This window comes from Eutrema salsugineum, unplaced genomic scaffold (assembly GCF_000478725.1).
Source record: "Eutrema salsugineum unplaced genomic scaffold, Eutsalg1_0 scaffold_1, whole genome shotgun sequence".
Lineage (NCBI taxonomy): Eukaryota > Viridiplantae > Streptophyta > Magnoliopsida > Brassicales > Brassicaceae > Eutrema > Eutrema salsugineum.
This window is the reverse complement of record NW_006256909.1, coordinates 7,560,750-7,570,836: the sequence shown is the minus strand read 5'-3', so window position 1 is coordinate 7,570,836 and position 10,087 is coordinate 7,560,750. Positions and strand designations below refer to the sequence as shown.

Sequence of the window (10,087 nt, the reverse complement as noted above, 5' to 3'; positions counted from 1 at the left end):
TACTGTACGGATATTGTTGATTTGACATGAACTGAGGTTATGTGTAAATTTATAGGGGTTTTAGATGTTCACGTCGATGGTTATGTTGCACTTTGTTCCATTGCCAAACCTCTTCATGTTAGGCTTGGAGATGGATGGGCTTCACTCTATATTACCTTGGCCCTCACGGTTTTAGATCAAGGGATTTTGAATTTTCTTCTTCTTCTTTTAAATACCTTAATTACCAATATTCATTTTTGGCACGTTGTTAGCGCCTAACAATTTTTTTAAAAAATATTGAATATATTATTAGAATGTTTCACACTACAGTAATTATTAAATACCTTATTTAACACATATAGTTGGTGCACTTGACACTTGTATTTTGAAAATTAGCAAAATGCTTAAATGTTTGTACTTTATTATTATTATAAAAATAATAATAACCATAAATTTCAGGATTAATTGAGTAATAGTTGACTAATACATAAAAAATGTAAAATACCATTTAACTTGTAACAACATAGAATAGTGTTAAAAGCATAAACTATTAGTAAATTCCATTACTAGTACCAATTCTTTCTTTTTTAATTGAAAATGCCCAAATTAATCCACATTATCTATGGCCCTATCTAAAATGAATAGTAGAAAAAGATGTCTCTAGTAGGAATAACAAAATTGTGAGTTTTGTAGAATTTTGAGGCTTGAAAAAAGGTTCCTTGCCAAACCTCTTCTATATATAGATGACTAGATTGAGGTTTAGATTTGAAACTAACATCGCTTAGGAGCTGCAACTCTTGCTCTGTGTAGGAAAAGTTACTCTTGTTCATTAACTACATGTATAGTCAACTAGATAATTCTCAAATCACATCCTTTACCAACTACAAAAACGTTCTAAAAGACTATAAAAACAAGCGCTCGCCACCATAACTAATTACCCAACACATTAGCTAAAAAAACGAAAGAAAAAAAAAACTAATTACTCTACACTCCTCTCCAAACATACACAGAAAAGGCCAAAACGAAAAAAAAAAAAAAAAAAAAAATCAGACAAACTTTGACAGAACAAAATTAGAAGTTCAAAATATCCACACATATATCATAGAAGAAGTCTATGAAGGTTATTAGCTAAATGATCATAGTTCAATGGTTTCCATTTCAACGGTTGAACGCCAGTGTTGTTTCTTTTTATTACATCCGTTTGCTTCCGAAGAAGTAAGCAATTTATATATGAAAGAAAAAATATGAATCAATAACAAAAATCGTCAATTGTTCATGGTCGACGCGATTGTTGACCGATTAACTTAGTTTGTGGCCTTGTGGGTTTTGGAGGTTGACTTAAAATGGGCATGTGTTTACCATTATATCCATCGCCAAACCTTCTATTGATTGTTGAGACGCTTTAAGCTACCCCTAGCCGCCATTTCTACACTGTTAGGTTTACTATACATAATCATCATTCACAATATTATATATCTTATATGCTCTAAGAGTATTTCACACGCGCTAAATAATTTTCTTTGTTAAAAGACGCATGCTAAATATTTCACACAATCTAAAATGTTATACAAGTAACTAAATACGCAGGTAATATTATTCAGCAAAATCCAAATCAACTAGTATGTTTGTCTTAAAAATGTTACTTAGTAATTTTGATTAAATTTTCAAAAATCCATAGTAACCCTAGTGTTTGTTCAAACATAAATTTTCTTGCCAAACCTTTTTTGCCTCTAGAATGAAGTCTAGTTCTAGATCATCGTTAGGTCCATTTAACCGTAATTGTCACAATTAACCTTTAACTAGACGTTAGAGAAAACTCTTAGTTACATTTTAATGTCACTAACTAAAGGTTCTAAACATTATAAATACAAACCCTCACGGCCTCACCTCCAATACAAATAATATCTCTCCCAACTATAATCACCAAAATCTCACTTAGCATCTTCACAATATGGATTCAAAGAACATGACGACAATCATGGCTCTCTACCTCGCCTCCAGTCTCGTCTTCATGGGCTTTGCCTCAGCCCAAGCTCCGGTGGCCCAACCTCTGGTGTGTCCTCTTACCAGGCTCCAACTCCAGGTTTGCGTCGACATACTTGGCATCGGCGTTATCATCAACCCCAGAGGGAACCGATGTTGCACTCTCTTAGCTAGTCTTAATAATGATGCTCTTGCGTCTGCATGTGCCTGCACTGCCGCTAGAATCAATCTTCTCGGCCTAACTCTCAACGTCACTGTTAGATTTGATCAGCTCCGCAACCTCTGTCCTCGTGTGACCCCACTACCTGGTGGTGCCATCTGCAACTAATAAGTGCACACATATGCATACTAAAATAAGCAAACTCGTACCTTACTATATATCGGTTCATTATGCAACTATATATGTTTTTTTAAGTAACTATGTCTTTATCTTATGCCTGAAATAAATTGAAACTTGGATGGTGTTTTCACTTCTTTGGCTGTTCCGTTCCATTACAACATGTTCCTCACGTTAGATGCACATATCTGTTGTTTCGGATGAAATATTTAAACAGGAACTTTATATATAATCTTCGGTGACTAATTATTATTACTATAACATAACACAATCATTCAAATGTCTATGACAAATTTGAGCGGTTAAGCTAGTTTCTAACGGTTCCTGCGAGCATAAACGTCTTGTAGACGATGGTTCGAACCAGCTCGGATCCACCCCAAGCCGTTTCGAGCTCTTTCACTACATTTTCCGACAATAAGTCGACTCCTTTGTCCTTCGCGGCACCGACGGCAGACCATGATCTCAACATCCGCAAGAATCCTTCAAACGACACCGTTTTCTTCATCTCCAGCTCCATGGGCTTTCCCTCTGAGCCCAGGCCCACATTCTCGAACGGAAACGGCAACGTTTTGTATCCATCCAAAAAGTAGTGGCACTCGGGGAATTTATAATACGGCGTCGTTTTTTCGTTGAACCGAGTCATCACCGAGTCGAACTCAGGGCTCACCACCATGTCTGTGTTGTAGCTCCACACGGCGATGATCCCTCCTGGTTTACGGAGGAGACGATTCGCGATTGCGTAGAATCTCGGGAGATCGAACCAGTGCACGGCGGTCGCCACCGTTATCAGATCGACGGAGTTCTCTCCTCCGATCAGATTCACCATTTCGTCGTCGGTCATCGACGGTGGCGTGTGGTGGTAAGTTACTTTCAGATGCGGTTTCCCCAGATTTAACATCGTCTCGCTCACGTCCGTCGCGACGACTCTATCGTAGTGCTCAGCGATCTAAGCCGAAATCGTTACAAGATCAGAGATTGGCATTGTTAAAATCAAATTTAGAAAAAAATTGAAAGAGAAGGAGAAAGGAGAAAATACGGACCCCGATTGCTGCTTGGCCGTTGCCGGTTCCGGCGTCCCAGGCGAGATGGTGACGGTGAGAGAGAGCGGCGAGCTTGGAGTACCAATCGGCGGGATAAGTAGGGCGTGCGTCTAAGTAGATATCAGCTTGATTATCGTAAACTCCTGACATTTTTGGTTTTGCGATCGCTTCTTCTTCCTCCTCTCAATTCAAATTGAAATTCTGCATATGAGCTTATCCTAACAGAGGAGAGTTTGACTTTGACGGATATTTTGGTCGGCTAATTGGTTTTCGATTTGGTTTCGGTTTAAATCCATTTTTGGTTTACCTTTTTATGAGACTCTTCGGTTTATAAAAGCGGCAACACACAAAAAAAAAAAAAAAAATTTGTTAATCAAAGTAGCAACTCTGGAATCTAGATTTGAAGGAAAAGAGTCTTTGCCTAAATTTATTTATTCCTCACATATATATGTTTTTTTAATTAAATACAAATGGATCACAATGAACTTGTCCAAATGTATTGACCAACCTACATTAATCTCAACTATTTAACGAGAAGGATACAGAGTGAAAGAGACAGAGATAAAGAGAGATAAGGAGATAAGACTTTACAGAGACACTCTACTACCAAAAGGAGGACATCTTTAGGAGATAAGATTACATATCCTTTGCAAAAAGTATAACCAAAGCCTTTCTTCTGATCTTGTTCTATGCCCACTTTCAAGCACAAAACTGAAGAAAATGGCTTTTGATTTATGTCGAGGGACGTTTTCTTCTGTGTAACACAACTCCAATGTCGTCCGGATGAAAATCTTCACTTAAGCAGATTCTATGCAAAGAAACGAAACAACCAATCAAAACTCTGAAGTTCTTTGTTTAAAAGCTACAAGGGAGATATATTCTTGAGCAGGTACAAGATCTGGTAGGATGAGTATATTACCTGGAAATGAAACAGAGAAGCTTTTTTTATCTTAAGCAGAATCCACTAACTCTTCTTTGAACTCCCCGAAGATGTCGGGGCAATCATCCCAATTCCTGTGTCCTCGTGCTTCCCAGTAACCTCCCGTGTACTTGAAGGTTTCGCTTTCTCCTTGTTTCTCAAACCATCTCGGTCTCCACCCACTTTCCTGAAGTTGCCGTGACTGCAAAGAAACCAAGCAAGCAATCTAGAGATCTTAAAACATCATGACTTCACCATATAATGATGAAAATTCTCATAAATGTAACAGACTAAATAGTAAAATTCATGCAAAACTCCAGACAAATTTTCATGGACCATAAGTACGTTAAGGTTATGTGTACCATTCTTTGTCTTCTTTCTAACCGTTGTTTCTCTAAGTTAGCCTTCTCATATTCACCATTCTCGAGATGCCGTTGATCTGGTCTGAGCCTAGAGTCTGTAGGAGGAAGTATCTCCTAAATCCATGATCAAAATTTTATAACACAAGATCAGAAATTACACACATAGCAAGTCTAGAAGAAACAGGAATCCACCATACATAATGATAATAACACCAATATTATTATACCTGCAAACCAGGTGTGAGCTCGTTCAGGGTAATGGCGAATGAGGTTAAGTTGTATCTAGTGACATTATGTGGTGGCTTGGTCCTTTTCCAAAGTAACGAGGCATTTGATGAGGGATCACTGACTTTCGTCTTGCTGACTCCATCACCAGCAACATAGTAAAGGCTATCATCCCATTTACCAAACACTGTTGCAGCTTTTTTCCCTGACAAGTCTTCCACAAAACCATTTACCTGTATGTATATATTGATCATGTGTTATCTCAACTATTCAGCAGTCACATATATACATTGCAAAAGCCTAAGATTCATTGTTTACCTGGTGGGGATTTCTCTCAAGAATGGATTGCTCCTTGAACTTGAGCGTACAAGAATATTGGCGGTTCCCACGGATTTGCATCACCCCATGATGATCACAGTAGAGTTTACCTAGTATGATATTGTATATAGTTGATGTTACCTAAGAACAAAGATTAAGTAGAAAGTTACTTCAGGGCCAAAAAGAAATAAGTAGTACTTTTATAGCTTTATATATATACCTTGCTCCACTGAAATACTTCTCCATCATCAAACTCCAGAGTCAAAACTCCTACAGGTTCGACTTGAATCGATCTCCCCCAAAACTTTGACCTGAGGTTAGTGTCACCCCAAAACTTCCACCCTTTACCTTCACAGTGGCAAGCGATGACAGTTGGATGGTGGCTGACCTATTATAAGAACGCAACACCAAAAAAAGAATGACATTAATGTTTCATCAGATCCTAACTTTTTGAGTTGAAAGTAGAGAAAATACCTTCTCAGAGAAGAAACGAATTCCCTTTTCAGGAAAGTCAGCTTCATATGTTTCTCCGAGTAAAGGATTGAAGGGCTTGCAGTGCCGGCCTTCAGTGGAAGCATAACCAGAGACCGCAAAAGCAGCAACGTTTAAGGCTCTTAGGAGACCATTCCCCTAATAATCCAACAGGTTTATGTCAACTTCAAGATTAAGAGAATAGGTCGACTTACAGGATCATACAATATAAGAAAGGGACACTTACAGATTTTCCATGTTCATATGCTCGGTCAAGAAGATACGAGTACTCGAGGTCTTCAAAGCACTTTTGGAGGGATGATATTGGTTCATTGAAATACACAGGGAGGCAAACTCGGGTGAGATCTTTTCCAACGTTGTCTTTGATCATAGACCAAAGACTGACACCTTTCTCTTTTTCAGCTGGATCAGGAAGCTTTGTTCTTCTCTTGATATCCGCGTATCCAGAGCTACATAGATTGGATCCAGAACCAACACTAGGTTCATTAAAGTACTCCTTTGTGTCATGGAAGGAAGGCTCATCTTCCTCAGAGACATCCTCAAACTCTTGTTTGTCATCAGATGAAGCTGTTGTGCTGCATTCTAAATACCAAATAATGTCAAGCAACACACACCAAGAAAGCCTATGCAATTAAGCAAATGCGTGAAAGCTGAAAGCATTCAATGGATTATAGAAAGATCATAAGAACAAAAAAAGACATTAAGATCCTGATGGAAGAGAATCTTCATATACTTGCATAACTAGAACTTAAAGGAAAGCAAAATTGGAACAGAGAGAAGGAAGAGAGATTAAGCGTTAGAGTATGTACCACTATACTTTCCACGTCCTATGCTGGAAAATTCATGTTTTGTCAATTGGTAGACATTGTCATCGATCCCTGATGCTCCAGCTTCGAGATTAGCTGCCTGTAAAAAAGAAAGCTCACATCATTTAGTAGCCTGAAAAGGGACATGAGAGATGTCAATCCAATTCAATATCACACCATATAACATGAGAAAACATGGATATTTGTCCAAAACTTTTGCAATCCCTTCTTTGTTATACAAGATGATATTATAATGAACTGAACTTCAAGGGGGACACTAGGGACTCTTACAAGTTTCTTCAACAATCATACCAATTACTTTTGGTTTAAGGAGTTATATATAGTATGCAGCTGTTAAACTTTGAGTATAGTTTTGGAAAGCAACACAAGAACCATCTTAACTAAACATATAAATAGCTAGAATACTCAAACATCATAGTCAAGACCAGTTCCGTAGCACAGCCACAACAGAGACCAAACCTCAACCGAGACCATACATATAAGCTTGCAGACTATGGCATATGCACAGGAAACTGGTCTTCACTTTGATGTTAACCGAAAGGTAAGAATGAGCAGCATCAGGAGATCAAACAAACCAAAAGCAAATCATAATGGAAATGAACTAAGTTTACCTCCAGCTGCCTCAATGCGTCAAACAAATTCGTCCGTTCTTCATGTAGAAGTTTAATTTGTCCATGCATTTCTGAAAATTCTGAGAGCATGATCTGCTCGCACTCTTTTACGAGATTCTCGTTCATTCCCTCTTCCTGCAACCGTTTCTTTAGTCGTTCAGTTGATATGGACAAATCCTTTGGTGACGTGAAGGAGAAATCCCCATTAAGTGACCGGAGAGGAAAGACGCATCTCGTAGATGCTAAAGCTTGTAACCAAGCTGCTCTATCACTTATAGAATCGGTCCTCAGATGAAGTGTCTTAGTTGCTGTGAATATATAAAACTTTCTATCATCAGACTTGCTTTCTCTGAAAGACGAAACCTGCTAGAGAAAAACATAAAAGGATACACATCTAATTACAGGCTCACTTAATCAAAATTATAAGACAAAACAAAGAAAATCAGCAAGCTCCATCCCAACTACAAAAGCGAAAAGAAAAGAAAAGTTGAGACCACAAATTTGTCCAACTATAAAAGAAATCACACAAGAAATCAGTTTCTGGATCAAGAATTTCAAAGCTCTATCCTACATAAAGCATAAAAATGAAACATTCAAAAGAATACGATGGAACTTATAAAAAAAGTATGAAGATGCAGATTGGAACTAGGAAAAAATCAAGTTGGGCCCATGAAGAATTTACTTTAGACTGGATAAGGCACGTTAGATCTAGAGGTTGAGAAAGACAAAACTTATTATCTGTAAGCAAAACAAAAGAAGAAAAAATATCTAAAGCTTGTGTCTGGATCAGCTTTGGAGTTTTTGGATTAAGCTAATGTTAATTTTGAAAGCTCAACAAACAAAGAATATGCCTGTAAAAATATCAGAACTAGCCATCGTTTTCTCATTGTCAATAAGCATGTCAAAACAGGTCTTTTTTATAATTGGAAAGACCCCACCCTCCATTATTTCCAAACAAACTAATTCTACTCACCAAACATGTCCAATATCAAAGAAAAACTCAACATGTATAATTGAATATATAAAGGATAATACTACTATACACATAAGCCCATTTCAATGAAACCATCTTTAAAGGTGTAGATATAGCTAGCCTTCTTTAGTCAATGAGAATTCCAAAGTTAAAAAGATGGCAACGAAAAGTTAAAAGCGTATATATATCCATTTACTTAGTAGCGTTGCCAACAAGACAAATCAAAGCAAGCACATGCAAGGCAAAGTAAACCAAAGAACAAATTGTGAAAAGTGTCCAAAATTCTATAGACTTGTTTTAGTTATGCAACTGAAAAAAGTTCATACTTCTATTGACTAAAATTGACATATCTATAGGCTTCTTGGCTTTTTCTTCAAAAGAAAAAACCCCAAAAATTAATAGAGAGAATCCAAATTTTTGTTGACGGATGGCAAAATGGGTTGATCTTGGAACCAATAGGAAAAAAAAAAGATAAAGAACTGAAGAAATCAAATTGAAAAAAAAAAAGAAAAAAAACAACAATGTGACCACTGAACAAAACCCTAAACCTACAAGAACCCAGATTGTAGCAACCAACAATAAAATTATACAAAAGCTTTAAATTTTTCAAAACAAACAAGCACCTGTTGATGTGACCCACTAAGAGATTAACAGCAAGTTAAAAGCTGGAAAAACAATTTTCAGCGAGATTAATAATAATACGGAAGAAAGCAAAATCAAACCAAACTATAAAGAAACCGGTCAAGAAGAAGGTACTGATGATAATGATGATGAAAGGTCATATGATAGGACGAGAGTCAAATAAAAATCACATTTTTAGGGTTTTATCTTTTTAGTGAAGAACACAAAGAACAATTCTATAAACCTCTGGTTCTTTCCTTAAACTATGAGTGATGATAAAAAAGCCGTTTCGTTTCCCCAAAAAACTCAGAATTTGGGGTAGCAAAAAATTTAATGACGAAATGAAGAACAGAAATCGAAAAAAATCATCAAAACTGATAATCTCAGGTGGAAAAAAACCAAAACTTTTCCACTATCAAAATCACTAAAAACCCAAACTTTACAAAAATCAAAAATTGGGTTTTTTCTCATTGTATACCTTGAGATGAACAATGCCGACGGTTTTCTCCTGTTTCCGGCGACCACTGCAACTATCCATCCTGGAGAGACGATCGGCGGAGATATTTCCGATTAGCCTCACATCTTCCGACGGAGAGAGTAGATTCAAATTCTCCGGTCGCCGGATCTTAGAGTAAGAGAGGATTCCGTTGCGGAGGAGGAACCATCTAGATCTCCATCCTTTACCGAAATTTGTCCACTTGTATAAGATCCCAGCCACCGTCTCCGCCTCCGATCCAACCGATGTCATCTTTTTCCGGTCGGATCCAACGGTTAACGACGTCGCCGGAAGACTCCTCGACCTTGTCAAATTCGCCGGCGACTTCTCATCGAGAACGTGTGGACTCTCCAGAGTGATACAGCAGAGAGGATGAAGCTCCTTTACCCGCATTATCTTCTCCGATATCACTCCGGGGAAGTCAAAATTTTATCTCCGATCACAATCTCCGAATCACATTTATCTTCCGGAGATTTGATTTGATCCCAAAAAAAATTATTTCAGGGAGAAATTAATAAAAGAGATGGATGCAGATCGAAGAATCGAGCATGCAGATTTTGGGGATAAAATCGACTTGAAGAAGAAGAAGACGAAGAATAAAGAACCTGAGCTCTGAAACTGAGATTTCTCAGAGAAAGAGAATCAGAGAAATCGAGAGAGAGAGAGAGAAAGAGAAAGGTTGCTTAAATGTGAGACTGCGTAAGCTTCAACCCAATTATAAAGGCTTTATGTAAAACATTTATATATATATATATATACGTATGTGTATATAGAGGTGTCTGGATATATGTTGTATGCATATATGTTGATGAATCAGAAAGAGGTTGGGAGCGAAGCTGGAAATTTAAGTCGATGGCTTTGAATTGTAATTTCGAAATGTTTACAAGGATATAAATGGTAAAAA

The 10,087-nt window shown here is 37.4% G+C and overlaps 3 protein-coding genes across 5 annotated transcripts; 1 reads left to right on the top strand and 2 right to left on the bottom strand.

Annotated features, from left to right (window-relative positions):
- Positions 1–1,945: 1,945 nt before the first annotated feature.
- Positions 1,946–2,290, top strand: LOC18028337 (cortical cell-delineating protein). Its single transcript, XM_006413589.2, has one exon. The coding sequence runs from the start codon at positions 1,946–1,948 to the stop codon at positions 2,288–2,290; it is 345 nt and encodes a 114-aa protein (XP_006413652.2).
- Positions 2,291–2,524: 234 nt separating this feature from the next.
- Positions 2,525–3,705, bottom strand: LOC18028336 (putative methyltransferase DDB_G0268948). The gene is made up of 2 exons (XM_006413588.2): positions 3,340–3,705; positions 2,525–3,245 (listed from the first exon to the last, which is right to left on the bottom strand). The coding sequence occupies exons 1-2, from the start codon at positions 3,487–3,489 to the stop codon at positions 2,607–2,609; spliced, it is 789 nt and encodes a 262-aa protein (XP_006413651.1). The 5' UTR covers positions 3,490–3,705; the 3' UTR covers positions 2,525–2,606.
- Positions 3,706–3,822: 117 nt separating this feature from the next.
- Positions 3,823–9,865, bottom strand: LOC18028335 (oxysterol-binding protein-related protein 2A). Of its 3 annotated transcripts, none has more exons than XM_006413587.2 (11): positions 9,166–9,865; positions 7,094–7,459; positions 6,465–6,561; positions 5,882–6,237; positions 5,638–5,793; positions 5,384–5,551; positions 5,164–5,304; positions 4,848–5,078; positions 4,621–4,734; positions 4,259–4,460; positions 3,823–4,147 (listed from the first exon to the last, which is right to left on the bottom strand). In XM_006413587.2, the coding sequence occupies exons 1-10, from the start codon at positions 9,574–9,576 to the stop codon at positions 4,290–4,292; spliced, it is 2,211 nt and encodes a 736-aa protein (XP_006413650.2). In that variant the 5' UTR covers positions 9,577–9,865; the 3' UTR covers positions 3,823–4,147; positions 4,259–4,289. The 3 variants fall into 3 exon arrangements, with proteins under 3 accessions (XP_006413650.2, XP_006413648.1, XP_006413649.1); XM_006413585.2 differs by having other exon boundaries at positions 7,094–7,456; XM_006413586.2 differs by lacking the exon at positions 9,166–9,865 and having other exon boundaries at positions 5,882–6,230; positions 7,094–7,692.
- Positions 9,866–10,087: the final 222 nt, after the last annotated feature.

Excerpts from the sequence above, each read along its gene's own strand:
- LOC18028337 (XM_006413589.2), top strand. The coding sequence starts at position 1,946 with ATGACGACAATCATGGCTCTCTACCTCGCCTCCAGTCTCGTCTTCATG.
- LOC18028336 (XM_006413588.2), bottom strand. The coding sequence starts at position 3,489 with ATGTCAGGAGTTTACGATAATCAAGCTGATATCTACTTAGACGCACGC. Across the intron at positions 3,246-3,339 it reads ACGGCCAAGCAGCAATCGGG|ATCGCTGAGCACTACGATAG; the intron begins GTCCGTATTTTC and ends ATTTCGGCTTAG.
- LOC18028335 (XM_006413587.2), bottom strand. The coding sequence starts at position 9,576 with ATGCGGGTAAAGGAGCTTCATCCTCTCTGCTGTATCACTCTGGAGAGT. Across the intron at positions 5,794-5,881 it reads CATATGAACATGGAAAATCT|GGGAATGGTCTCCTAAGAGC; the intron begins GTAAGTGTCCCT and ends TTGGATTATTAG. Across the intron at positions 5,552-5,637 it reads TTCGTTTCTTCTCTGAGAAG|GTCAGCCACCATCCAACTGT; the intron begins GTATTTTCTCTA and ends TTCTTATAATAG.